This window comes from Penicillium soppii (assembly GCF_028829465.1).
Source record: "Penicillium soppii strain IBT 18220 chromosome Unknown utg000007l, whole genome shotgun sequence".
NCBI classification, from domain to species: domain Eukaryota; kingdom Fungi; phylum Ascomycota; class Eurotiomycetes; order Eurotiales; family Aspergillaceae; genus Penicillium; species Penicillium soppii.
In genome coordinates, this window is record NW_026643237.1 from 2,265,529 (window position 1) to 2,292,060 (window position 26,532).

The 26,532-nt window shown below is 48.8% G+C and overlaps 14 protein-coding genes across 14 annotated transcripts; 9 read left to right on the top strand and 5 right to left on the bottom strand.

The window, feature by feature from the left end:
- Positions 1 to 142: 142 nt before the first annotated feature.
- On the top strand, positions 143 to 397 carry N7529_010120 (uncharacterized protein; the record flags this gene model as incomplete). Its single annotated transcript, XM_057245647.1, has 1 exon — positions 143 to 397. The coding sequence occupies one exon, from the start codon at positions 143 to 145 to the stop codon at positions 395 to 397; it is 255 nt and encodes an 84-aa protein (XP_057093910.1).
- A 1,715-nt stretch (positions 398 to 2,112) lies between these two features.
- Positions 2,113 to 3,768, bottom strand: N7529_010121 (Major facilitator superfamily domain general substrate transporter; the record flags this gene model as incomplete). Its single annotated transcript, XM_057245648.1, has 2 exons — positions 2,113 to 3,551; positions 3,615 to 3,768. 2 exons carry the CDS (start codon positions 3,766 to 3,768, stop codon positions 2,113 to 2,115), a joined length of 1,593 nt encoding a protein of 530 aa, XP_057093911.1.
- A 508-nt stretch (positions 3,769 to 4,276) lies between these two features.
- N7529_010122 (GMC family oxidoreductase) lies at positions 4,277 to 5,963 on the top strand (the record flags this gene model as incomplete). The annotated part of the gene is made up of 2 exons (XM_057245649.1): positions 4,277 to 4,498; positions 4,557 to 5,963. The coding sequence occupies 2 exons, from the start codon at positions 4,277 to 4,279 to the stop codon at positions 5,961 to 5,963; spliced, it is 1,629 nt and encodes a 542-aa protein (XP_057093912.1).
- Positions 5,964 to 6,678: 715 nt separating this feature from the next.
- faeB-2 (putative feruloyl esterase) lies at positions 6,679 to 8,318 on the top strand (the record flags this gene model as incomplete). Its single annotated transcript, XM_057245650.1, has 2 exons — positions 6,679 to 7,015; positions 7,075 to 8,318. 2 exons carry the CDS (start codon positions 6,679 to 6,681, stop codon positions 8,316 to 8,318), a joined length of 1,581 nt encoding a protein of 526 aa, XP_057093913.1.
- Positions 8,319 to 9,039: 721 nt separating this feature from the next.
- N7529_010124 (uncharacterized protein) lies at positions 9,040 to 10,308 on the top strand (the record flags this gene model as incomplete). Its single annotated transcript, XM_057245651.1, has 2 exons — positions 9,040 to 9,537; positions 9,592 to 10,308. 2 exons carry the CDS (start codon positions 9,040 to 9,042, stop codon positions 10,306 to 10,308), a joined length of 1,215 nt encoding a protein of 404 aa, XP_057093914.1.
- A 563-nt stretch (positions 10,309 to 10,871) lies between these two features.
- Positions 10,872 to 11,195, top strand: N7529_010125 (uncharacterized protein; the record flags this gene model as incomplete). The annotated part of the gene is made up of 1 exon (XM_057245652.1): positions 10,872 to 11,195. One exon carries the CDS (start codon positions 10,872 to 10,874, stop codon positions 11,193 to 11,195), a length of 324 nt encoding a protein of 107 aa, XP_057093915.1.
- An 892-nt stretch (positions 11,196 to 12,087) lies between these two features.
- On the top strand, positions 12,088 to 13,477 carry N7529_010126 (uncharacterized protein; the record flags this gene model as incomplete). Its single annotated transcript, XM_057245653.1, has 2 exons — positions 12,088 to 12,275; positions 12,331 to 13,477. 2 exons carry the CDS (start codon positions 12,088 to 12,090, stop codon positions 13,475 to 13,477), a joined length of 1,335 nt encoding a protein of 444 aa, XP_057093916.1.
- Positions 13,478 to 14,055: 578 nt separating this feature from the next.
- On the top strand, positions 14,056 to 14,509 carry N7529_010127 (uncharacterized protein; the record flags this gene model as incomplete). The annotated part of the gene is made up of 2 exons (XM_057245654.1): positions 14,056 to 14,208; positions 14,273 to 14,509. 2 exons carry the CDS (start codon positions 14,056 to 14,058, stop codon positions 14,507 to 14,509), a joined length of 390 nt encoding a protein of 129 aa, XP_057093917.1.
- Positions 14,510 to 15,874: 1,365 nt separating this feature from the next.
- On the bottom strand, positions 15,875 to 16,445 carry N7529_010128 (uncharacterized protein; the record flags this gene model as incomplete). The annotated part of the gene is made up of 3 exons (XM_057245655.1): positions 15,875 to 15,892; positions 15,916 to 16,271; positions 16,358 to 16,445. The coding sequence occupies 3 exons, from the start codon at positions 16,443 to 16,445 to the stop codon at positions 15,875 to 15,877; spliced, it is 462 nt and encodes a 153-aa protein (XP_057093918.1).
- Positions 16,446 to 16,845: 400 nt separating this feature from the next.
- On the bottom strand, positions 16,846 to 18,755 carry gpi16 (GPI-anchored transamidase subunit GPI16; the record flags this gene model as incomplete). The annotated part of the gene is made up of 3 exons (XM_057245656.1): positions 16,846 to 17,876; positions 17,934 to 18,328; positions 18,385 to 18,755. The coding sequence occupies 3 exons, from the start codon at positions 18,753 to 18,755 to the stop codon at positions 16,846 to 16,848; spliced, it is 1,797 nt and encodes a 598-aa protein (XP_057093919.1).
- Positions 18,756 to 19,100: 345 nt separating this feature from the next.
- On the top strand, positions 19,101 to 20,114 carry N7529_010130 (LUC7 domain-containing protein; the record flags this gene model as incomplete). The annotated part of the gene is made up of 3 exons (XM_057245657.1): positions 19,101 to 19,143; positions 19,236 to 19,567; positions 19,635 to 20,114. The coding sequence occupies 3 exons, from the start codon at positions 19,101 to 19,103 to the stop codon at positions 20,112 to 20,114; spliced, it is 855 nt and encodes a 284-aa protein (XP_057093920.1).
- A 619-nt stretch (positions 20,115 to 20,733) lies between these two features.
- Positions 20,734 to 23,325, bottom strand: N7529_010131 (uncharacterized protein; the record flags this gene model as incomplete). The annotated part of the gene is made up of 1 exon (XM_057245658.1): positions 20,734 to 23,325. The coding sequence occupies one exon, from the start codon at positions 23,323 to 23,325 to the stop codon at positions 20,734 to 20,736; it is 2,592 nt and encodes an 863-aa protein (XP_057093921.1).
- A 724-nt stretch (positions 23,326 to 24,049) lies between these two features.
- On the top strand, positions 24,050 to 24,799 carry N7529_010132 (uncharacterized protein; the record flags this gene model as incomplete). Its single annotated transcript, XM_057245659.1, has 1 exon — positions 24,050 to 24,799. One exon carries the CDS (start codon positions 24,050 to 24,052, stop codon positions 24,797 to 24,799), a length of 750 nt encoding a protein of 249 aa, XP_057093922.1.
- A 185-nt stretch (positions 24,800 to 24,984) lies between these two features.
- On the bottom strand, positions 24,985 to 26,465 carry N7529_010133 (uncharacterized protein; the record flags this gene model as incomplete). Its single annotated transcript, XM_057245660.1, has 2 exons — positions 24,985 to 26,225; positions 26,315 to 26,465. 2 exons carry the CDS (start codon positions 26,463 to 26,465, stop codon positions 24,985 to 24,987), a joined length of 1,392 nt encoding a protein of 463 aa, XP_057093923.1.
- Between the last annotated feature and the right edge of the window lie 67 nt (positions 26,466 to 26,532).

The window sequence follows — 26,532 nt, forward strand, 5'->3', positions numbered from 1 at the left end:
CACGGTTCACCGCAAGGTTGACTTGACCTCATACTTATCACTCCGTTTCATCTTTTTATTGCTCAGTTAAATATTCGAACACTTCCACTCCTGATATACCCCATATACCTTGTTTCAATCTTACATCACATCATATCTCGATATGTCCTCCCACACAACCAAGACTACACCTTCTGATGGCCAAAGCCAAAACCAAGGGCCACCAGATGTTCAGTCAGAGTTCAGCCAAGCTCAAGATCAAACTGAGCCTGAAAGCGAAGTTTCCGCGCAGCTGGAGTCCTCCAATCATGCCCTCAAGCTCAAGCTAGAAGCGTTGAGAAGGGAGCTTGAGGAAACCAAAGCTGAGATCTCAGCCGTCGACCATGTACTAGAGGTGGCTAGCAAATCGTCTTCTTGATTCATGGCTCTGCGAAACCTACCTTGCTTGTGAAATATTGCTTCTGATCTGACCTGTAGCTCGATATAGCTGTATGGCTGGTCAACTTAGTGTATCTAAGAGAAATCTGTTTGCTAGATGCTGGAAGATGGTCGTGGAAAACGATTCGATTGAGCTTTAACTCGTGCCGGAGTTTGTGAGACACAGACAGGTCTTTTCGACCGCAAACAGCTTAAATCTAGTAAAAACATGCAAAGAGCCCCACCGTGACTCAAAGATGGTAATGTATTAAACAGACAAGCTATATCGATGGCTCGGATGTGTATAGTAAATAAGAGAGGTTAGTTTAGTCACCAAGTCATTTTATGTCACAGAAAGAGAGAAAGAGAGAAAGAGAGAGGAGAGAGGGGGGTTGGAATTATACTCATATGGTTCGCTTCTTCCTCAAGAGTTCATGATGACCTTCCCCAGGCGTCCACGGGGTTTACTCTGATTACGTAGATATCTATGTGGGTTGAATCAGAAGCATGCAGGGAGACAACAAGACCTGACTGAAGATTTCAAATTTAAAAAAAGGTCGAGAAAAAGAAAACAACCTCACATATTGTTGATTGTTAGGGCCTCCCTGTCTTCAGGTCGCTCAATGATAGTGACAACGAACTGCTCACTATTCCTTTCAAACCCACTTACAAATCCTCGAAATTCCGTATAAATCTCATCCAATACACCAATGACCCTATTTACCCAAGTGTACACAAGGCCCTTCGCCTTCAAAAACCAGTCCGGCTGGTCGATAGGTGGAGTACTGAGAGACCCTCAATCGTGGGCTTAGGGATCTCAAATAAAAACGAATATCTTTGCACTCCCACTCGCATCGAATCCCATCCTGTCTTCCAGCTCTCCCATCCACTTGAAAAACGCTAAAGCCCATGTTGGGTCCTCGGTAGCATCGGTAAAGTATGCGCACATGTGCCATATGAAATGCGCGACACAGGGGGTTTCATCAATCCTACCTTCCGGGCGGATGTCGGAGTTTTCGCGGTCGACGATGAAGCTGATACCAGGGAATTCGCACTTACACTATACTGACGGCGGGGGATCAATGGATCTGTATAAGGGGCAATTCGTGCTCCTGGTGAGAAGACGGTGATTCGTGCTCCTGGTAAGGAGGTGGGGTCAGTCGGCGAAAGAACCGAGAGATGTTGGCCCTGATGGCCTGCCTTGTCATTTGAGGGTGCATATTTACTTGCTATTGAATGTGATTTGAAAGTAGTACACTTTTTTGATGATTTGGTGGGATTGATGACGTTGATATGATATAGGTTGAGCGACAGCAGGGTATTGATATATGCCGAGCTGCATAGCCTCGATATTCTACATCTTTGTATCATTCTCAAGGTTCCTTTCAAATGTTGTTTTCTTTGGCTATTTGTAACCTCTTTGGGGCAATTCCGACTAAACAAAATACGATGCTTTTTATGAGTCAGGCTTTTGTCTCTGTTTTTTTGCGCTTTCGGGAGGAGCAAAGACACTTTTAAGTCCCATATTTGGCGAAAGCTGGATGATGTTGTACTCGAATCGGTCATGTGCATTTCAATGATAACGACGATTTGTACTAATCTTGTACAGAGAATGAGCAAACCGTTATCAATCGAGGTCTATTTATGCTCTCGATAGCTGCGATGTATATACAAAATGCGTGTGCCTTTCTATCCAGCCCGAAGCAAAAACTCACTTTAACGTCGAGCCAAGTTATTGTGTAGTTTGTGCTCCCTCATAGCAATACTAGCCAAAGAACCTAGCACTGTGAGTCCCAGTAGAGTTATGAAAACGGCACGCAGAGAGTCCATATAAGCATCAAGAACACCCGGTGTCCAGTCTGCGGGCAGCTTCCAGATTTCGTCCAAGCTATCCCGCAGGCGACCGATCAGTTCCTTGGCATTCTCGCGCTCACCAAAGCGACCCCAAAGCCCCAGCTTCAGGGTGTTTTGGAAGACTGCTGAGGCAATGGTAATACCAATCGTGCTTCCGGTACTGCGGAAAGCGTATGAGGCAGAGGTCACTACCGCGTGGTGCTGGTGATCAACAGCGGAGATAAGTGCAACCAATGTGATGGTCAGCATGCTGCCATAGGAAGCACCGCCTAGGAAGAAATAAAGGAAGGGTAGTCCGACAGGCGTGTTGAGATCCATGGTGCAAATGAGTCCAGCGGAGAGGACTTGAACAGCCATGACAACATAATTGAGAAGCTTGTACCGACCGCTGGCACGCATGATGATGCCCGATCCCAAAGAACCGATCGAGGTACCAATGGCCTGCGGGATCAAACGTGCACCGGCAGCGGTAGCCGACAGGCCCTGTACCTGGAAGAAAACGGGAAGGTAGAATAAAAGACCGAATACAGTCATGGTAGTGAACCAGTTGGTCAGACAAGCGGCTGCCACCGTGCGGTCCAACAGAAGCCGCACGGGGATAATAGGCTCCAACGCAACCTTCGCTTCCACGTAGATAAACAATCCGAGGAAGACAACAGACATGACCAGCGATGTCAAAACTAGCGGGTGAGTCCAGGAAACCTGGTTTCCGCCGGTGTTAAGGCCAAGCAGCAAAGTAACCAGTGTCAGAACGAGGGTGATAGCACCGAGGAAATCAACGCGCTTGATGCGCGCGGTCTCCGAGACCTTCACCGGAATATTGACCTTCACCGCGACCAGCACACACGAGACAACCAGGAGTGGAACTTGGAGCAAAAACGCCCACCTCCACCCCAGGGTGTCGTTGATCCACCCCCCAAAGACACCGCCGAGTCCCATGCCGGCACCAAAGCAGATGTTTCCAATGCCTTGCCAGATGCCGCGCTTGCGTAGAGGAATCAGGTCGGACGTGACGAAGGTTGAAATCGCGGTCAGACCGCCTCCGCCGACACCTGCCACTACGCGACCAAAGATGATAACCCATTGAGCTCTGGCAAGGCCGCAAATCAGATTTCCAATTGCGAAAAAGACATTGGAAAATACAAGTCCCCATCGGCGAGAATATATGTCGGTCAATCGACCGCTAAGGGGTTGGCAGGCGGCATTGGAGATTAAGTAAGAGGTTGCCAGCCACGAAAGCAGCGAGAAAGAATTGAAGGACGAAGAGATAGGCGCGGAGAGAGTTGCAACGATTGTCGAGTCTGCCAGAGATAGCTTGTTAATTTTTTGAAATGTAGATTCAATTTCGTTTTATTCTTTCATACCCAGTGCAGCCAGGAAGACACCCAGCCAGATGCTCCCAAGGATCCAAATCAGCTCCTTCGTGGTGGGTTCCTTTGGGAGCGAGGTATCCCCATTTTCGCTGGGTGCCCGCAGAAGAGGCGTCTGCTCAGATGCAGGTTCTCTCACTTCTGCCATGATGTGTGCAGAGATGTAAACATCAAAATAAAAACAAAGTCCAAGGATGATTGAGGTGATCGGGGGAAATCCGATCCCCTCTCGGAGGAAGGCGGCGAACTGCGGAGATGTAGAGAACTATCACTACCACACGGCAGTTTACTCGCAATGCATGTTTTTTAGTCCGTAGCAACATTGAAGTCAAGTATATACAAGATGAGACAGAAATGACCAATTCAGTAAACTAAAGCTTTCCAGTCGAGCTTAGGAGTATTTTTGTTGTGTGACACTTCTTTTATCAGCGTAGACGTTCGCAACATCTATGATTGGTTGAAAATCTATAAATTTCTAAGTTGACCGGCACAGCCTTGATCCTTGCTGACGCGCAATTTAATCCTCTAGCAGTTGGGGACCTGACCCAATACCTGCTCTATAACCTTGGAAATGTAGAAGCTCATTTCACCGCTGTTTCATTTTCCCTGAATCAGGATCACAACCAATTTTCACATCCAGTACAGATACTTTAACCATGAGATTGGAAGACATTCCAACTACCACCCAGTATCTTATTGTCGGTGGAGGAACCGGAGGATTAGTAGTTGCCTGCCGTCTCTCCGAAGATCCCGACAATTATATTGTTGTCCTGGAAAGCGGCCCAGATGCGTCTGAGGATGGCCGAATTAGAGACCCCCTGCTTTGGCGCTCTTGGAGCGGATCTGAACTCGATTGGAAGCTCAAGATAGCCCCACAGGTTCGTTGTGTTGGACTTCCAAATTTGATTAGAATCGCTCATATGAATCTTCCTTTAGACTGGGTTCAATGGCCGCGAGGTGGACCATCCCGCTGGGAAAGTTTTGGGTGGCTCCTCTGCGATCAATGGCTTGGTATTCACCCCGCCATCACCGGCTGGAATCGATGCATGGGCGAAATTGGGAAATCCGGATTGGAATTGGGAGACTTTGCGACCTTATCTCCAGAAATCGTATACCCTGAATGGACCGAAGTCAACTCAGTCATCAAGCTTGGGAGAGCAGGCTCATGGACCAATCCAAGTCACTTTTCCTACTTTGGCAGACATTAAGAGCAGTCCGCTTGCTCAGGCGTGGAAAGATGCTCTGAATAGCCTGGGGTATGAGCATAGCGTCGATGTTCTTGGTGAAAAGAGGACAATTGGCACGCGCGATTACACAGCGACTATCGATTCGACCTCGGGCCTTCGCAGTAGCGCAGATAATGCATACGGTCAAGTGGCAGCCAAGCGTGCCAATATCAGTATCATACCAGAAGCCTCTGTTCGTCGGATTCTCTTTTCTTCTGGTTCGGAGAGGACAACCGCAACCGGAGTGGAGTTCTCCTACCAAGGAAAGACAGCAAGGATCCAGGCAACGAGAGAAGTCATTCTGGCTGCAGGAGCTTTCCATACACCGAAAATCTTGGAACTATCAGGCATCGGTAGCCAAGAAAGACTCAGCCGTCTCGGTATCCCGGTGATCATTGATCAACCGGGAGTAGGCGAGAACTTGCAAAATCATGTAATGAGTATGCTGCCTGTTCCTCTCAAAGCTCACCCAGACATCGAAGGAATGTCTCTTGGTTTCAAAGGTGTGGCTTACACCCGTATCGGCCAAGACGACCAAGGTCAACTGTTTGCTCACATGGAGCCCGCAAGTCTATCTGACAAGGTTATTCAATCAATCATATCGCAACCAGATGAAGCCTCTGCGATTCTCATGATTCTCGTCATACCCGGTGGCAAGGTTGTGCTGGGTGTCATCACAAGCTTCCCGTTCTCGCGCGGTACCTGTCATATCACATCTTCCAACCCAGACGAGATGCCGAGCATAGATATGGGATTCTTCAGCAACGATCTAGACATAGAGTTCCTCGCTCGACACGTGGAAAGTCTGCACCAATTGACAACCACGCAAGCTCTGGAACCATTCTTGCAGCCCAGCATGGCTCTGGACTTAGAAGCAATCAAACAGCTGCTTCGTGAGTCGACGGCAGGATCTTGCCATCATGCCTGTGGAACTGTGGGCATGCTTCCTCGCGAGGCGGGAGGTGTAGTTGATCAAGAGTTGAAGGTATACGGGACGAAGAATCTGCGAGTTGTCGATGCAAGTGTATTTCCACTTATAACACACGCAAATCCCATCGCGACGGTATATGCGGTAGCTGAGCGGGCAGCAGATATCATCCGTGGGAGGGAATGGTAGATCTGTAGATCTGCCTACGTATGACTTTGGTTTTTTTTTTCAATAAAATGTGATTTTTTCCTCTCTCTTTTCCACCCAACATCGTATCCCTCTGTTCTTAAAATTTACGGTGTAGTGTCAAGTGCCGAGTTCAAAAGCCAGAATTCTCCGCATTTGTGGAGATCCCCGGATTTCCCCCTCCTTTCGATAACACCAATGCCCTTGGACTCGGTGGAAAATCCGCTTTCATTTCGGCTTTTCCAGATTTAATACTTGTTTTGCCACAATCTTGTACAAGCGAAGCTTCCAATATGGACTCCATGTTTACATCATACTTCCGCACAGTAAGTTCCATCTTTCCTCTACAATGTATAAAATTGTACTGTACCCTTGCCCCCCTACTTTGAGATATTCTTTTTTGGAAGCCTTTTTGAGATCCCTTTTGAGATAGCCTGTAATTATTCACTGTTATAATATAGTACTCCGTACTCAAGATTCAAATAGGACCAGGTTAGACAATTCAAATTTCGGCTCAACTTCGGGACAAATGAGCTATTTTGTCGAAGATCTGCACATATTGATTGCGGGAATTTCAGGTCCCACGTTTGCCGTTTCAAGGCTTAAATTGGTACGATACGGTATGAGGTCAGGAACAAGCCAACCTCGGTGTTGATCACAGCTATTTAGTTTCGCTATGCTCGCAAATGTTGTTAATTAAATTATCTCTTCCTTTAACATGACTCGCTTTCACCTGTTATCCTTATTGGCCCTGGGTTCAACAGCCCTGGCCAGTCAAGATGCCTTTCAATCAAAATGTGCCAAATTTGGTGATCAAATCAACATCCCCAATGTCAAAGTAAACTTTGCCGAATATGTGCCTGGAAATACCAATCTGTCTTTGGTAGACAATCCGCCTAGCTGCGGTTATTCAAGCCAGACTGTCTCGGTTGACCTATGCCGAGTTGCCATGGCTGTGACGACCTCGAACAGCAGCGAGATCACCCTGGAAGCTTGGTTCCCTCGTGAATATAAGGGCCGTTTCTTGAGCACTGGTAATGGAGGTATCTCTGGCTGTAAGGAACCCTACCGGAGTCGAAGAATTATACTCGTCTAGTGGCTGATTCACAGATAGGTATTCAGTACTATGATCTTGCATATACCGCGCAATTGGGTTTTGCCACGGTCGGAGCTAACAATGGACATAATGGTACCTCGGGAAAGCCATTCTACCGTCACCCTGAAGTGGTCAAAGATTATGCTTATCGATCTGTGCACACTGGAGTCGTCGTGGGCAAGGAGCTCACCAAGCAATTCTACGATGAAGGTTTCAACAAGAGCTACTACCTTGGTTGCTCGACCGGTGGCCGCCAGGGATGGAAATCTGTCCAGAAATACCCCAATGACTTCGACGGTGTCGTTGCTGGTGCCCCCGCGATCAACTTGATCAACTTATTTGCCTGGAGCGCGCACTTCTATCCCATCACCGGCCCCCCAACTGCGGATACATTCCTGTCAACCGCTGAATGGAAGATCGTTCACGACGAGATCATCCGCCAATGCGACGCAATCGATGGCGCCAAAGACGGAATCATCGAGGACCCCGATCTCTGCCGCCCTGTTCTGGCAACCTTGACCTGCGACCCCAGCGCCTCAAATAAGACAAGCTGTCTCAGCAGTGCACAAGTCAACGCCGCTGAGCAAGTCCTATCTCCCTTATACGGAATCAACGGCAATCTGCTATACCCACGCATGCAGCCCGGCTCGGAGATCCTCGCCGCACCCATCATGTACAACGGTTCACCATTCACATACAGCCAAGACTGGTTCCGCTACGTAGTCTACAACGACCCTTCTTGGAGTGGCGCAAATTTCACCCTCAAGGATGCCGCAGCTGCACTCGCTCAAAACCCTTGCAACGTGCAGACCTGGGAGGGCGACATCTCGCCCTTCCAGAAGGCCGGCGGTAAGGTCCTGCACTACCACGGCCTGCAAGATCAGCTCATTAGCTCTGAAGACTCGAAGTGGTACTATTCCCACGTGTCAAACACCATGAAGCTGCCTCCTTCCAAGCTGGATGAGTTCTACCGCTTCTTCCAAATCAGTGGTATGGGTCACTGTGGTAACGGCGATGGCGCCAATGGTATTGGCCAGGGCGTGGGGACTTATGATGGCGACAAGCCGGAGGATAACGTGCTCATGGCAATGGTTCAGTGGGTTGAGGAGGGTAAGGCCCCGGAGACTGTTCGTGGTGCTAAGTTTGCCAATGGCCCCGGGTCGAAGGTCGAGTATAGGCGCAAGCACTGCCGCTGGCCTCGACGCAATGTCTACAAGGGTCCTGGAAACTATACTGATGAGAACGCTTGGCAGTGTGTTTGAGGGGTGTTAGTACTTATGTAAATAGATATTTGATGAGATACTCATTTGATATCACAAGACTTTTCGTCATCCTCTTTTCACCGGGTCTCTAGACAGTCAGTACAACATGTCACATATCAGCCGGTGAAAACAAATATTATACAGCATTCGGGTTTCCTAAAATAAAGCTTGTAAGTGACCTTCAGGAAGATCTTTTGAAAAAGCTTCCCAAGAGATATAGAAGCCCTAGAGATCAGCAGGGATAGAAGGAGGTGTAGACATAGAAATAGGCCACAAAGTCTGTCAAATACAAGAAGACTTATTCATATTGAGAGATTGAGGGCTTGTTTTACAGAACTAGCTTGGAATAGATAGTTATATATTTCCTTCAGACCTACTTACTTTCTACGTCATCGGCAGAAACAAATTCGGCATTTAATGGCAGAAGTAGACCGCCTTGAAGACTGTCCCTTGGTTATGGGGATGCCGTGCACTTGTTTATTTGTGTTACTTGGCATTCCCGGTTATCTTTCTTATATTTGATCCCCAAAACATCCGTGGAATGTTTCTCGACAGCCATTTTTTAACCAACAATCCCACGATCTACTAACCCGCGCACGGATCACCGTTCGTGGCCCTCGAAGCTACCCCTCGCATCTCGTATATAGCCTCAATCCCGCGTGTTCACAGGTTACCCCTGACCTGCTCAACCTCACAGTATATAAAAATCGATTCAATTATAATGGCAGACCCACAGATGGACGAGTTTGCGCAAACTCGCGGTGCGGATGACTTATTCGACGACGAAATTATCCCAGTCTCCGCAGAAGAACAGCAGGCACAGACAGAGGCCATTGCGCCCGAGCCCGAGCCGGAATCGGGGGACGTACATGTCCCCGAGACGCCAGCTGCTGAAAAGCTTACTCCGCGCGGAGAGACTCCGCAGCGGGGCCGTGGCGGAGAACGCGGTCGGGGTCGACGGGGCCGGGGTAAAGGAGGGCGCGGTGGGCGTGAATCTGATCAGAAGCGGTCAGAAAGCTCCTCGCGCAAGAGAAACAATGCCAACCCGCCGGCTGCGCATGCGCGGGAGGCTAGTCCTAAGCCTGAAAAGATCGATGAGTCTAAAGAGCAGACCGGCACCGTCGAGGAGGGTAATGGGGAGGCGGCTGCGAATAGCGCCGATGTGCAGCGTGTGCCCGCTGTACGGGGGGACCGGAGTGCCACGGGTGGCACAAGAAAGGTAAGATGATATGTCCAATACCCAAGGGACGATACCAATGCTGATTGCTTTCAGCCTAAACTTACGGAAGAAGAACTATCTAAGCGCATTGCTGCTGCTAAAGAGAACGCCATCAAGAAGGCTGCAGCTCACGCGCGTGCTGAGGCTGACCAGGCATCATTCATGGAGCGCGAGCAAGAAGCGGCAAAGAAACGCCGCGAGGAACTCGCGCACCGCCGCGTGATGGATAAGGAACGTGAACAAAACAGACAAAGGAAGCTCAAGTCCCAGACTGGGCGTGAGTGGGACTCGCAGAAACGCGAGGAAGACTATAACCCCCGAGGCGGTGGTAGCCAATTCCGACGTGGTATGCACGGCGGCGTGTCCGGCTATGCACGACGAGATTTGGAAGATAGCCGTACAGAAGAGGTTGCTGATAACGCTGGTGGGCATCGTGGTCGTGGTCGGGGTGGACGAGGAGGGCGTGGCCGTGGTTCACCGCGTGCTGCACCGGGAGAACGGCCAGCATCCAAGGGGTTGTCCAGCAGCATGTGGGCGGATAGTCCTGCTGAGCCGGGGGTGGATGACAAGAATGAGTTCCCTGCTCTACCTGAGGCCCCGAAGAAGGCGGAGAGTAAGCCTGAGACTAAGATCGATACTAAGCCCGATCCCAAGGCAGAAGTCGAAGCCGTTCCTGCACCATCTAAATCACCGGCAACATTGGAGAAGTTGGATTCTACATTCTCGCCAATCACTGGCAGCTGGGCAGACCAGTTTGAGGACGACGAGTGATGGGATCTTTCTATGAAAGATAAGTGGTTTCCTATTTTGGGCCATCTTGGCATTTTACGAATTTCTTTTTGCACTGCTCATGACATGAAAGAAAAGACTCTCATTTTTGCACTCTGCAAGTTGCAATTCGATATCCCTCCCTCCCCTGAAGTATAGTTTAGCGACTTGGGTGGCTTGTATGCAAAAAGTTCTTCAGCATTAGGTACAACCATGCAGAAAATACCGTACAGAATTGTGCCTTTGTACTATGTTCTTGTTTAGATGACTTTTTATAACTTTTCTCGCCATTATAAGTTAGGGTATCTCATAGGAGCACGTTATAGAAACGCCTTAACACATTAGCTTTTTGCATAGATATCTCTTGCTTGCGTCTTTCCGTCTCTTTTCCTCTTTCATCCCATGTCCACCACCTGCTCTTTCATTGCTGATTGTCCTATTCCGCCAACCCTCCCATCAGGTAGCCAACCGACCCAACCATCCCAGTTTCTCATCCCGAGGCAAAGACTAATGCATCTTCATAGAACTGACTCTCCTGCCTTTCGTTTCTTGCAATATACAAGAATATGGCATCTTCCAACGAAGGCATTACCCCAGCAAAGCGAGTTGCCGAAATGTCCGTCGACGATGTTTCACCCGTGGCTGCTAAGAAACCCAAATCCGACAATCCCAATTCTGCTACTTCCGCCTTAACTGGGTCGAAAAATGATACCCAGACCCCAGAAATGCCTATACACGAACCAATTGAGTTCTCACCATCTCACTCGCACAAGGATGCATACGTTCTAGGTACCCACTGTACCTTTGAGGAGCTGCGATCTCGGCATCTTGAATACTTGGCTGAGGAAGAAAGGGCTATGCAACAGGCCTATGGAACCCGGAGGCAGTGACCGTCTGTGATAGTTGGGTAGTGTTGCTGTCCTTCTTTCTCTTTTATGATTTCACGAGATTTTGAGGAATTGTCTCTGTTCATTTTGTGGTGCCGGACATACGAATGCTTTGCGCCAATTAGAAACAGTCGTTAATAACATGTCTTTTGAACCCAATAATTCCTGGCTTTAACATTGTATAAGGCGCCTAGCCTGAATGACCAGATATCTCGAAATCGGCTGTAGGTATCATGAACTCCAGATATTTTAGCGGTACTATCGTCAAAGCGATTTAAGTCAATTGAACATTAGGATTTAACTCATTCCTGATTTTTATTGCCCATGTATCCGTGCATAAAATGTAATGGCTCACACGTTTTTTTTTTCCAACAAGCCTATGATTGGTGTAGCGTCACGTCAATTGGCACTAAACAGATGAGTGCAGCCAAGAAATCTCCGAAAAACGGGTATACAACTGAACATTGATCTAATTTCATCTCAAACCCTCGGATCGGCGACCATCGACTTTGAATCTCAATAGAACTAGAACGCCAGTCGATATGTATCATGATGGTTATAATGATCATATAGAAGACGTCGGCGTCAAACATCTCGATAGGACCCTTAGTTCGTACCAGAGCTAAGATCCCGTCGGAGATGCCCGCAACCCCATTTTGGAGTAGCTGCATAGAATTCATTAACAATCTAGCCTATCAATACCACTCTTATAGAGTGTAGAGAATCGGTAGAGCTCGGCTACCCAGTGCCGGTCGAACCGAAGAAGCTCGTGACTAATGAAAAGCCCGTGGAGAGAAGAGCTTCCCCACAGTGGAGTGTCGGGGTAAAGGGACTTTGGCTTATAATTGCTGTCTGCTAAGTTTTGTTTGTTTCAAAATGTCAAATTTCGATCGATATGAGTGCGCAGACAGAAAAGACGATACCTGATGGCGTCGAGCAACCATACTCAACGCCCACTTTAGGCAACACTTCGGCGCCCAACGAACATGAAACCGAAAATGAACTCGCAAGAAAGCAAATCAATGGTGGCTTGGATGCTTGGCTCAACGTTGTTGCAGGTTTCTGCATTTTTGCCAACTCTTGGTGAGTGAAACGACTTTTCATAGATTTCTACAACCAGGACTAACCGTTCTTGTAGGGGAATATTGACTACATATGGTGCTTTTCAAGAATACTACCAGACAGTCCTCCTGCCAGATCAAACGCCATCAGCAATCTCATGGGTAGGAAGTATTCAAGCCACCTTGATTCCCATGGTTGGCCTTGCCACAGGGCCATTAGTTGATGTTGGTTACTTGCGTCCTCTCATCATAGCGGGCAGTTTCCTGACTGTCTTCGGCTTGATGATGACGAGTCTCGCGACCTCCTACTATCAGGTCTTACTCGCGCAAGGATTCTGTGTTGGAATGGGAGGCGGCATCTCTTACATCCCAGCCCTCGTTGTGATCTCCACCAGCTTCACCACAAAGCGCCCGATCGCAATCGGCTGTGCGTCGATTGGATCTAGTGTTGGGGCTGTCATTTTCCCCGTCATGTTCCGCCAGCTCCAGACAAGGGTAGGCTTTGGGTGGGCGGTCCGCTCCATTGGCTTTATCAGCTTGTTTCTTGCCATCATTGCATGTACCATCCTGTGTCGGCAGCCGGGCCAACAGGCCCGCGCAAGAAGCCTTATTGATTGGAAGGCCTTCCGGGAGCCTTCGTTCATGATGTTTTCGCTGTCACTCACGTGTGTTATGCTCGCCTACTATGTTCCGATATTTTATGTCGCTTCTTATGCCCGAACGGTCGTCCATACAACTACTAGCCTGGGGTTCTATATGGTTGCAATTGTGAATGGCTCGTCCGTTATCGGTCGTATCGTGCCATACCTGCTTGTTGCATACATCAAGCCAATTGGGATTCTGATATTCGCCGTGGCTGCCTCGGCGATTGCTATGTTCACTTGGATTGCCGCCACCAGTTCGGCCGGGTTCATCGTTTGGGCATGCTACTGGGGAGCTCTTAGCGGAGTTTTGGTGACCGCGCCTACTTCCATTGTGGCACACCCGGTCTTCTGCCCTGATTCCACATTCCTGGGAACTCGTCTGGGTATGATGTGGGGAATCTCATCCTTTGGAGCTTTGGCTGGAACTCCAATTGCAGGATCTTTGGTAAATCTAGATGCAGCAGAGTTCCTGCATGCGCAAATCTTTGCGGGATGTATGATGGTTGGAGCTGTGTTGCTGCAGGTTTGGCCAATTTTCAGAGTGATACGGTATGATCGGGAAAATCCTCGCAAGAAGTAAAATATGTATTATGGGTTAGACGTATTGTGCCTTTCCATCACTACCACCATGGTCTCCAACTTGAATATCACAGCCAAGTAATTTCAGGGTTTGTCACACAGGCCCACAATCAGAACATTTGATAACTAATGTAGAACGCATATAACTAGTTAGTTGACTAGCCAGAATGACATGTTTCAAAGCAGAAAAAAGCAAATAACATAAAACAGGCTCTTGAGATCGGAAGTGATTGGTTGTGCCAATTGTCGGCCAATCGCCGAAACATTGTACACTCATCATGACTTCATCCGGGGTTGTGGCAAGGATTAGGCCAAAATCCTGGAAACAACCACAATAGCAATAAATTGATAGATATGAGTTCATCTTCTTTCTTATAACTAGTACGGTTTTTTTATATTGCATGATATTTTAACATCAACTCATCTACACACATCATTGTAAGTATATATCTTTGCCCGTATTTGTATATTCCGTTCGATCATGTGCCATGCCCATACAAAATGGATCTCAATATACAAACCAGACATGGGGCTGATCATCAACCTAAGAAACACAGTTAGACCGAGGTCCATAACAAAATGGGTGAAGAAAGCAGCTCCAACCACCAAACAACTTCGGTTGCCGGAGGCGCCAGTGCCACACCCACTCCAGCCAATAACGTCGGAGGCGGAGCGGGATGGGGGGACAAGGTCTGGATGGGAGGCACAGAGCAGGGCACTGGCCATGCAGATGTTCGTGTTACAGTGCCGGCTGTGAGGAGGTCGATAACGTATACTAACTGTTTTGCATTTGCAGGCTCCCAATCCCAAATCAACAATGGGCGACTTTCTTGGTTTGCAGGATCAAAAGTCGCGTGCCGAGAATAAGTACCTCCAGCGAGTGGACCTGGCCGAGGGCAACGCCAGCCCCATGAATAGCCAAGGAGAGCCGACATGTGCCACTGAGGACCATAGCTTCATGGGAGAAAAGGCTGGTGGCTCTGATACGTTGCCTGGCTGGCACGCCATCAAGAATCTTGTTAACGGCGGGTGAGTTGCGATATTGAGTTTTTAATGTGCATGATGATATCTGACTGGTTACCAATTACCACAGAGCTTCACACTAGGACAGAGTAAAGGGAGTGTTTTGTGCGATAAAGACCGGCTTGGAGAGGATTTCTCTCTCCCCTGGTTTTGGATCTTCAGGATTTCTGTAAATTTTATGAATATAAAGCGATCAGTTGTGCAAGTGTTTGTGTGTCAAATGCCCAAATTATTATCAATCGCTGCATACACTAAGCTCTCGTAGTTGAAGTAGATACAAAAGAGCTATGCTCAATCGCATCCTAAGCTTGAAGCTGTTGTCTCTGGTGACAAGCTTAGAGACTGCCTATTCTAGTTAAATAATATACTAGTCACAGCAGCATCTCCAGCTGGTATAAGCTGTGTGAACAGAACCGCCGTGATGCCCGATTTTCGATCGATCCACTTGTCATAGGTTAGTATGGACCGAACGACGAGATTATACGAAATTTGCCAAATTCATCCAACATAAACAAGGAAGAAAAAATCTTACCCAGTGCAAAATCTTACCCAGTGCAAATTTGGCAACCCACTCCAGTTGACAGTACCTGCTTCTCTTCTACCTGGGATACCATTTGGTGCCACAGTTCCAGCAAGGCAGTGGTCTGCCTGTGTGATATCTCCAGAGGACTTGATCCCAAGAACTCACCTCACCTAAGTTCCAAGTCCTCTTGGCATCGCTGCACGAGAAGCCTCACTTAGCTGAGGTTTGAATAGTATATCAACACTTGACTCAGACAACAGAGGGTACCCGCCAAATCAGAAGGGCAGCTAGCAACTTGATATAGTCTGTTAGTGTACTGAACAGGCCGATGCCACCCTTTTCCAATGGCTGTTTGGGAATGATCTCTCCTGGACTCACCGAGTTTGTACCTTGGTCGATGCTTAGTCGGGTTCCCATTTCTAAGGGCGCGGGCAGATTTTGTTGTTCTGGGCGAAATGTTGTCGATGTTGCGCCGAGCCTAGACCATTATTGTTCTTCATGAATTCTTCAAGGCTGTCTCTCGTCACAATTTCGACCATTTCATACTCCGATATCTTAGACCTGAAGAGAAAAATGGATATACATAGAATCACTTAACAATCGACCAGCCCAATCTATTCCGCCACCATAGGCCCATGAAGTGTTTGGTCGAGGTATCAGGGGATGGTTGTATCACTCCCAGTTTTGCCTATGAGTCTCCATAATTCGGTCCAGGAATGATATATCTTTGAGCTTGTGAAATGACCTAACTTGAAAATCGCCAGGCTTCCACGGAATGTTTGTTCTACTCGACCTTGGGACTTGGATCATTCTTGCAACAGTGTCGACGAACTATTATAAACAAAACCAGAGCTACGGATCATCAGTGGACTATTTTTCGAGGTTAGAATCACATCCATGCCTTTCTCGTGGAATTTCAAAATAGGTAAAAGCTTAGTATAGGCCGGCGATGATGAGACGCTCCCACCTGTGATCATTAGATCCGAGGCTCCAAGTGCAATATAGGTAGTAGAGTCAACTAGTACCAGGTCTGTGTTCTCGAAAACTGTCATATCTCTCAGCTCTGGAATGATTGCGCGAACATCATCATCCATAGAGATTATACCTCGTTCAACCAACTGCATCACAGCCACAGCCATGACAAACTTCGTCACTGACGCAATACAACACAGAGAGTCGGGGGTAACCGTGTTTATGTTGTCATGGTCAAAATTGGCTTTGCCAACGGAGTTGCTGTAGATTTCCTTCCCTATGCGATTATATCAGATCAGTCTCTAGCATGTAGTGGAATGGAAGGAAGTGTATGGATATATAAAAATGCATGGTTAACAATACCTGAATGGTCAAGAACATTGAATCCTGCACCGTGTAGTGACCCGTTTAGCGCGTTGGTGAATCGTTCGAGGATTTGGTCAATCTCCATTTTGATAAATGAAAAGACCAGAGCACCGTGATAAACATTAATGGTCTTGCATATGTGTTCAAAGATCATGTAGACGGTTCATCTCGAGACAATCGCTATATCGTCCAGTTTGACTCAGATTGTGATTAATTGCAACTGGCCGAGGAATAGAACCAACCGGGGCTATTTTCTCTTCGGCAGACTACAAGATATGCTATGTCCTCGAGTGCGGTGACCGCATTTTCCATACATTCTTTCTGTCCCTTATTGATGAATGTAGACCAGCCGGGTACTGGTTGTAGCTGGAAGTCCCCGGATATTTGAGCTTTATAACCTTCAACACAGTTACTCTCTCAAACCTCGACACATTCAAGTAACTATGAAAATCTTGTAATTGGTATTATTATTTTCTGTTATGAATTTATTCAACCTTGGTGTCCTTGCCACGGAACTTATCCCGAATGGCAACCAATTTGCCCAGTATTCGGCCCTTGAGTGTTTGAGCCCCTAGAGCAGTAGCCTCATCCAAAGAGACCACTCGCCGAACTAGAATATTGAAAATAGTACCAAAGGCAAGTGCAATGACAGTACTGGTGAGAATAATGACATTATATGGCATGCTGAAATCCGGGGTCGGGAGTTGAAGCAGGAGACTGGTAGAGCGAATGTAAATTGGTGCATTGTGAACATTGTCCAGAATCCGGATGACCGCAGGCGCAACATTAAACCCACGATTGGCATCTGGAGGGTACTCGGTGTACCGAAGAATGGCCTTTTCAAAGTCGTAGGTCAGCGTAACGGTGGAAGCAACAGGAACAGACATCGACAGCTCCAATTGTGTACCGCGCTCACGGTCAATGGCAGGGCGATAGTAGGTCTCCTTAACAATTTGGGATGCTGGAACTTCGCGCGGAACTCCATCATGGCCTGTGATTGTCGCATGCAAAGTATGTATATATGGTCGCAGGAACCACGGAAGACTTTCAAAGTAGATAAAGTCAACTGCACTAGTGTTGGAGGGGTTGCCGAAAATGATGCGCATTCCACCGCGCTCCTGGCCATGTCCAACGATCGTTCGCTCCGCGTGGAGGACGGGCTCCTCCAACGGGACTTCAACGTTCACTGGCTGTTGGGGAATTGCGAGATCAAATGAAGTGGTTGGCGGTACCTTGAAACAACGTGTGAATCCGTCCTCTTTCTTGATCTCCACGGCGTCATCGGAGATGAAGACACCTCGTTCGTGGGGAATACGAAGACAAACACTTTGCTCGCTCAAATCGTTTACCTCTGCCAAAGGGCAAATACCGTTTAGGCTTCGGCCGAATATTTCTGCCAGACTCCAGGCCTTGTCATTCATCTTTTCCAGAGGATAGCAAGTATCACTCGAGTGGTAAGGCTTAGACGTATCACAAATTAGCTGGTCATTTGGCACAGGTCGGGGGATCGGGTTGGCTAAAGGGAGGTCAGCAATCAATTCCAGAACATAATATGCAGGCAAATAATACGCACAGCGAGAGCGCTTAGACCGGTCAATATCCAGAACCATATCCACGGTTTGCTCGATCTGAACCACACACTCTCCCTTTGGGGAGCAGACTGGCTGGATATCCACTGACATACTCTGCCATGCAGCATCGAACAATTTATGTCCATCAAAAAGACTAGAAATTCCAGCCTTGCCTTTGCACGGCAGTAACTTCAGGAACGGAGTCAGGTTTTCTGTGCAAACTACCTCTCCAGGAAGAGTTCCGTGCAAAAGGTGCAATTGGTCGGCTGAAGAGTGGTCTCCGGAGGGTTCAAAGGAGACCACAGGCCTGGTCGTCCGTGTTGAGTCCACAAAGTTCAAGGAGGCACAAAATAAACCGGAGAGGGATTGCGTCAGTGTAATCCATTTGGCGAATGCCCTGCATATGTCAGCTTTCCATATCCTGTCAATTGGTTTGTTCTGAGGGAAGCATACTCTTCGTCCCCTGGCGCATCGATCCAAGCCCAAAGCTCCACGCCTGTGCCTCCTTCTTTGCTGCCATTCCATGGTCGTGGGCCCCAGCTTTCAGCATCCCATCTTCCCGTTGTAAAGCGAAGGTGCAGCTCTTTGGTGTGGGCATGCTGTAGGATCTGACCAAGTGCGCGGGGTAAATATCTAAAGTGCTGTTGATCGAATGATTTTTGTGATGTATTGCTTCGGAAGTTGAACGAAGCTAACAGGGAGGACTGCGGTAGAGGGTGTAGGAGTAGGTTTTCATGATAGTCTGATGATGCGAGGACTGAGGAGCTCCAGAATGAAAGGAAAAGCGCAACGAAAGGAAGCGAGAGTAGTGAAAGGACCGTCATGACTTCATGCTTGCCGGAGCTCGGCCTGCGTCCTTGCGATGATGAAGCTCAATTGACAGGACAGGAGGATGACAGTGGCGAGATGTTCACTGTATATCATCCAACCACAATATTTAGATCCTAGAAATCATCAATTCAATAGACTCCTTTCACATCGAATGGAAGACAAAAACGAACGTCGATATCTCCGAGTTGTCCATCTGGTCTGTTGACTGCGGAGTCTCACCGCCTTGCTTGGCGCCAAAAGCATCGGAAGGGAAAGACTTCGTCGCTCGTCTCCAATCAGTTCGTTGACACAATTTTGCCCTCTTTTTCACTTTACAGTCTGGTGCAAGAGCTATCAGCATGGCAGCAGAACAAAGAAAGCTGCTTGAGCAGCTGATGGGAGGTATGTAGCTGACTTTATACCCCTCAAAATTCCTCAAGCTCCAGCCCACCCGGACAAACCTCCAAGCCATACTAACATTGCTTCACTTGTAGCTGACCAGCTCACTGGAACTGGCGCACAGGGTCGCAATTCCCAGTTGTCTATCACGGATCCCAAAGTTTGTCGCTCCTACATCGTTGGAACATGCCCGCACGACCTCTTCACCAACACCAAGCAAGATCTCGGACTTTGTCCTAAGGTCCATAGTGAAGGCCTGAAGACAGAATACGAAACTGCATCTGCTTCTGACAAGGCGAAGTGGGGTTTCGAATTCGATTACATGCGCGACATGCAGAAGTACATCGATGACTGTGATCGCCGCATCGACTCCGCGCAGCGTCGTCTAGAGAAGACACCGGATGAGATTCGACAGACCAATGACCTAGTACGTTTTTGATCTTCTCCGTATTCGATTTGCTACGATTTTCTTGGCTTACTAACATGCTCAATAGCTCAAACAAATCGCTGATCTTTCCAACACAATCAACTCCGGTCTCCTCGAGGTCTCCGTTCTGGGTGAAACAGGGTCTGTCTCATTGGCTATGAATGAAATGCACAAAGTCCGCACGGCCAAGCATCAAAAGGAAACTCTTGAGCGCGATCTCAAGAATCTACAAGATACCTCTGGTCCCTCTGGACACCAGAAGCTGCAGGTCTGTGACGTGTGCGGGGCCTACTTGTCTCGTCTTGATAACGATCGCCGACTGGCCGATCATTTCTTCGGCAAGATGCACATGGGGTACTCGGACATGCGCAAGAACTGCAAAAAGCTCAGCGCTGAACTCAAGGGTCGGGCTCCGCCAGTGCGTCAACAAGAAGAAGATGATAACCCATACACCTCTGGCGGTCGCGCCAACGCTGGTCGCGGTCCCCGTTACGGCGGCGGCGGCGGTGGCGGTGGATACCGACGTCGTGGTGGTGGCAGATGGTAATAGATTTCCTTATTGTCCCTTTGTTCTCGGTGTTTCGGGCTCTGCCCCCTCTGCATAGCGCAGGCGTTTTTGTTTGATTATTTCGTGTATGATGCTTGGATGACGGTCAGGAAAGTTTTAAAACGATGCGCTCAATATCCATTTCATTTTACCTCTCGCCAACTTTCTGTCCAAGGCTCACGAAATGCTTAAGGCATCAGTTGAATTGTACTCCGTAGTCATTTTCTGAATAAAACCAATTGGCCTGTTCTTCTACAGTACTAAAGAGAAAAGCTGGATGTAACACTCTAAATTGAATGGACTATTGGTGTCAAACTAAGGTAGACTGAGTCTCGAGGAGACGCGCAGTCCAAGCTAAACTTGAGAACAATGTGAAAGAAAAAAAGGAGTAAACACGGTTTCATGTTGAGTGCAGAGACCCAGCAGACATAACATTTGAAAGCATTCGATAGTGGGTATTCCACATCCATAAAACAACCCATTTTGTTCCCCAAACTTCAGTCCCAAACACCAGACTCGCAGTGCGCAGTCTTGTAAAGAAGAATACAAACATGACGTAAACTGTACAGGAGCATGATATCCATGGATGGCTATCTTTGACATGATTCTAACGAGCAATCTATTTAGGAACCTGGCCACCATTCACCTGGATCTCAAATAGAGCTTGCATCAAGGCATCGTAGCTGTCGGCGGCAGCAGGTTGGCGAGTCAAGATGTCACGGACGACATTAAGCTGTGCCATGTCCACATTGGGTGCAGTTTTCAACAATTGCTGAATAGCTGGGGCTTCCACTTGTGAGCCTAGTACCTGCACTGCAGCTGGAAGCCCAGTCAGAGATGGCTGTTGGTTGGAGAACTGGCCTGACTGTGCAGGGTTCGAGTTGTATCCAGCATAGTGCGGAGGTGTTGGCGCCACTCCTGTGACAAATTGAGGCTGTTGGGGCGTTGATGAATTGGCTGTGAGGGGACTAGCAGAGACGGGTGGCTCCTGGCTAGCTTGGTGAGAGGGTGGCTGAACAGAGGGGGGGTTGGACTCTCCCGTCTTGACGACGAAAATTGTGAGAAGAATGCGTTCAGTGATGGGTCCTTCCAGGGAAATGTTTTCCAAGAGCTCAATGAATTCCGGCATGGTTGTGGTGCCGACCTCCATGGGAACAAGGTATGTGTCCTTGACGGCAGACAATGGGTGTTTTCCAATCACACCATAACGACCACGGCTGTGGAAATAGTCAAACATCTGGTCGAAGCCAGCTTTTTGCTCGGGCTGGTCGGGGCTGCTGACTGCAATGACAGAGACATCGGTTGATTTGCTGAACTGAAGACCGCAGAGATAATCTGTGGCTCGTTGGATGTCAATGCGTCCATCAACAAAGAACGTAGATGGGGCGAGTTGGCTCCATGGGATTCGGCCACTCAAGTCGGCACCTCCCACATGCTTGGCTGTTGAGGAAAATTCTCCGATGGGAGGCATAGTCACCTTGCCGCGCCAGATTATGCCATCGTCGTTGAAGTCTTTGGGGGAGTATGGAGGGGAGTAAGGTTCATCGTCTCGCAAGAGCTGGTCAATCTCGGCATCTGCTTGGACCCTTCCGCTAGGCACAGGCTCGCGAACATTGGGGGCCACTTCTGGGAAGACGTCCTCGTGGTGATTACCTCCAGGAGAAGGGCCCCGGGTGAAGCTGTCTGATCTGGTATGCTGAGGTCCCTTTGGGCTTGTCGGGCTTCCTTCTGTGGGGCTGCCGTCACCTTCGCCGGGAGCACGACGGGGGGCCCTTGAGAAAACGGATTCGTTCGCACCATGGTTTTCATCCTCAATCAACTCTTCTCCTTTATGGGTGCGTCGAATGCGAGGACCTTGCTCTTGGATGATCATGTGCTGTCGTTCTGCCTCTCGCTTGATTTCGGCATCCTTCTGCTGCAATTCCTCGCTCGCCATCTCTCCAGATGTCATTTGAGACAACACCTTGGGGGAGAGACTGCCTACGAGCAAGCGATCTCGCAGAGAAGCATTCTTCTTTACATTGAACATGATCGACCGTAATTGCGATTTATATGTTTCACTCGGTTCGCCTGACCGCCCGCAGATACTCTCATACATAGCATCCTCAATAGATAGACCGAGCTGCCGTGCCAAGTCCTCCGACGACTGGTTCGCACGCAATGCAAATGACCCGGCTTTCAACGCCACGGCGAGTTGATCTGCCAAGAACTTGATGAGAAGTAAAGCTATACTCCTTCTCGTGGGCATCAGCTCCTCCAGCGTTGAAGTTGCTAGCGTCTCGCTAGCATCGTCTGCCTTGATTTGTGGGACAGCTGCGGTGATAGATTGAGGGGATACGCGCTGTTGTTTAATCTGCGGTCCCTGGTAGATGGAAAGGTTAACGGGCTTCAAAAAGAGGTTTGGTGGGAAGCAAACACTTACATTCTCTACCTCGACTGACTCTTCAAGCTTGCGCTTATTTGTGCTGGACCGCCGGGAATCAACGGCATGGCCATTCTTCTCTGGTTCGGCCGACGCGGACACACCAGTCCTAGGAGAACCGAGCGGACCAGGTGTGATGGAGGGTGCAGTGCGCATCGGTGTGCTGGCATCTGTCCTGCTTTCACTCGGTCTAGATTTACGAGCTCCCTTCTTGCCCTTCTTGCGCTTGGACTTTTTCTCCTCGGCCTCTTGACGACGCCTCTCAGCGACTTCTTCCCAAGGCCTTTCCCCGGCATTGATCTTTTCCAAAAGGACTTTGTGGTTTTCCGGTCGACATTGTTCGCAATAGTACTGATCAGGTTCTTGGCCTTTCGTGAATGTAAGGCCCATGCAGTCGTTGTGTTGCCATGCTGAACATTGGTCGCAACAGATCATGTCACGCTCCACATCCTCTTCTTCTTCGTATTCACCGCAAATGCAGCGAATGATCTCCTCCTCCTCCTCTTCTCCTCCTTCTCCTTCGCTGGGACCGGGTGTGGGTTCTGCGGAGGATTTGGCGTTCTTGTCCTTCAAGCCTTTGCCCTTGCCTTTCTTTCCGGGGGCATCTGGTAGCTCGAGGTTCTTGTGCTGGCCTTTGGTGGCCCGGCCGGAGCGTCGGGGTTCATCTGATCTTTTGATTAGCTTGTTTCGTGTATTTGGGTCCGCGATCAAAAATGTGTTTGCCTTGCCATCTTCCATTGATCGGGCCGCAACAACTGAAATAATGGTGTACAAAAGCTTACCGGCCATGATAAAACAGTGATTTGGCGCGTACTACAGCACGTTTGGGGGTGGGGTAATAGTCCTTTCACTTGTTGGTGAAATTGGGTATTACCCAGGGCTGACAACGGTCTCTACAAGCTCAAGGCGCTAAAGTAATACACAAGAAGACGCTCAATAATAGCGATGGTGTCCACAGTATTACTTGATCGATAATTGATCCAGACTTCGCGCAATATTTCTTGGATTGACACGCGATGGCAAATGACGCGCCGAAGGTAGTGGTGTTGTGGTGGACTGTGCGATCCCTTGCGCGTCAATCGAAATTTGGCAACTGAGCGGGGTCGCGTGAAGGTATATTCAAGCGCAGATCGTGATCTCTGGCGAGGAATTTATCACGCAAAGTATGTAGTTGCAATTGAAGCAGTATTGGTCCCTGCAAATATTAGATGGCGAAAATCGTAACGCAAGAAGGATGATAAAAAAGAAAGAGAGAGTGAGCTTGGGATGAGGAGAAGATAAAGTGGCTTGCCTCCCGTTTCTTTATTTGTCATCGGTCATGTGATCTGATCGTCAGCCACAGGTTCGCGCCTCAAAAGTGAATCTTGAGCTTCTCCAGGTTCCCCACTCTTCATCACAGGCACTTTTCTCAATGCCGAGGCCAATTTGAATCATAACTCATACTGATATTACTACCTGGTCTCTACTTCACCAGTTCATATTCACCCGATACCTTCCACACCACACAGAAAGCATGGCTGACGTCCGATCGCTACTACGCAACGAACTAGCTTCGCGCAAGGGCACATCCCAACCAAACACGACAGGAAACCGTGTCACGAAAAAGCGCAAAGTTGACAGCGGAGACGGCGTTGTCCGAAAGAAGCTACGTGGGGGTGAATTGGATGCGTTTCAGTCTGCATCTGACGCCCCAAGCGCCGGACATAGCACAGCGGACGAAGGCTCAGAGCAAATTGACGATGATGTTGCGGGCCCAGAACTTCCACATGATGCCGACCAAGAAGTTGTCGAACCAGTCACAGAACTTACTCAGCCGACAACCCCAGTCCCGCCACAAAACCAACCTATGGCTGTAGACGAAGATGAATGGGCCGCATTCGAACGCGAAGTGGCCGAGCCATCTCGTACACATCATGCACCGGCTGCCCTAGCGGCGGAAGCCACGATTTCGGCTGCACCGATAACTGCTGCAGAACTCGCCGCACAGCAGGAACAAGCGAAGGCATCGACAACCCGCACCCGCGAGGCAGAGTTGGAGGGGGAGCGAGAGGATGCGGCGCGACTCATGGAAGAAGAGTTTGATGAGATGGAGCAGTTGGAGGAGCGCGTCCGAAGACTCAAGCAACAACGCGAGGCGCTACGTCAAACCCGTGCCGAAGAACAGATACCAGCTGAACCGGTATCTGATGTTGGGGAGGCGGATGCTGCTGAGAGTGAGAGCGAAGATGATGACGAGGAATGGGATGATTGGAGATTCAAGTGATTATCTTGGTGGTGGAATGACAACCCGCCTACGCAAGAGGGCCTTGGCTTCCCTCGTCTACAGTGATACCCTCAGTAATCGAAAGATTGGCATACATTGGCATGACGCATATTGCCATTTTTTGTACAATATAATTTTGGCTGGCATTATTATGACAAAAATTACATGTGAGATTCAGTGACCAACTATTGGCTTGGCTTCTGTTCCTCATCTTCCACCTGATCAACCTCCATATAACTTCGTAGGCCGTCCTTATTGATTCTCATTGCCTCTTCAACTTCGACCTCGCCTTCACGCAGGAGAGTCTTGCCGCGCATAAGATCTCCTCGTTGCCTCCGCTTCTCTTCTTCCACCCGTTTTTCTCGATCCGCCAGTGCTTTTTCGCGCTTCTCGCGTTCGACGCGCTTGCGGTCAAGTTCCTTTAACTCCTCAGCCGACCTTTGTACCTCTGGCGCCGGAGGTAAAGTAGATATGTATGCCTCAATCAACTGGTTGCGCACTTTGAGTGAAAGCCCGATATATCGAATATCGGTGATGATCACTGTTGGCAGAGCTTCTAGGTTGGAAGATCTATTCAACAAATCCAACGGAACAGATTTTAGTAAGGCTGAAAGATCTGACTTGCGAGTGCTTTCAGGTTGTTTCAATCGGGAGATGTGGTCACGGTAAAGCTTCTCGCGATCTTTATCTCCAAGCTGAGAGTCTTTCATCTCAGGCTCCTTGCGGTATTTGCGTTTAAACTCAGGCCAGTAAAGTTTAGGGGTGGCATGTTCTTGCAGGAATTCCAGGTACTTGATACGGGGATCTGTCTTTTCTTGCTTCGCTTTTTGATCCCTCACATATTGGATTCGATCCCTGGTCCAATTGGCGAATATTTCACGTCGAGCTTTCATGTTCGAGGGTGCAGTATACCGGGTATCATCAATGATACGGCCTTCTTCGATGACATTTTCCCACGTCGTGAATGGGTTGATTTGGAAGTCATCCAGCAAGTCCCGGAAGAGTGCTTCGGCATCAGCCTCGGTCAATGGAAGGCCTTCTGCGCCCTCTTCCCATTCTTCTTCTCCCGCATCGCCGTATTCCCCAGGGTCCAATCCGTAGTCTTCACCCATGGCTGCCAGTTGATATTCCATATCTTCCTCGGTAAATTCAAGGGGCTGATCTTCGGCACCCACACTTTCAGTTCGTGTGCGCTTTGACGGTTGTCCTTCTCCTTCGCTATCTGTGACTTCGACCTCTTCGTATTCCTCGTCATAATCTAACGGCCGGGCTTCTTCGTTTTGCTCTGTTTCCGTTTGGGGATTCACACTGTCCTGGGGTTTAGGCGATTCTTTCTTCGGCAGTTCTTCGGGTTCACCTCGTTCCTTTCTCTCTTTCTTCTCGCGCTCGAGACGATCAAATTCAATCACACCCTTTAAAACCTGCTCTGGGAATTTCCAAAAACTCTCGTTTGTTTCCGGATTGTGGACAAATCTCCTCCCAAGCTTAGTTCGGATTAGTAGCCATGGAGCGCACCCAGGTATGGGATGCTTGGCTTTCGGCCGGTCCTCGGGTTCTCTCCGCCCTCCGTCGTGATAACCTCTCCCACCGCGAAACCCTCCTCGACTGTGGAAGTTTTGCGGCGAGCCGAATTGACTAGGCCCGGTTCCAGAGCCCGTCGGTCCATAAGGTGTTGAAGAGAATGGAGGTAGATTTTCGGGGGTGTAGTTTGGTTGCGATGGGACAGGCTGTGG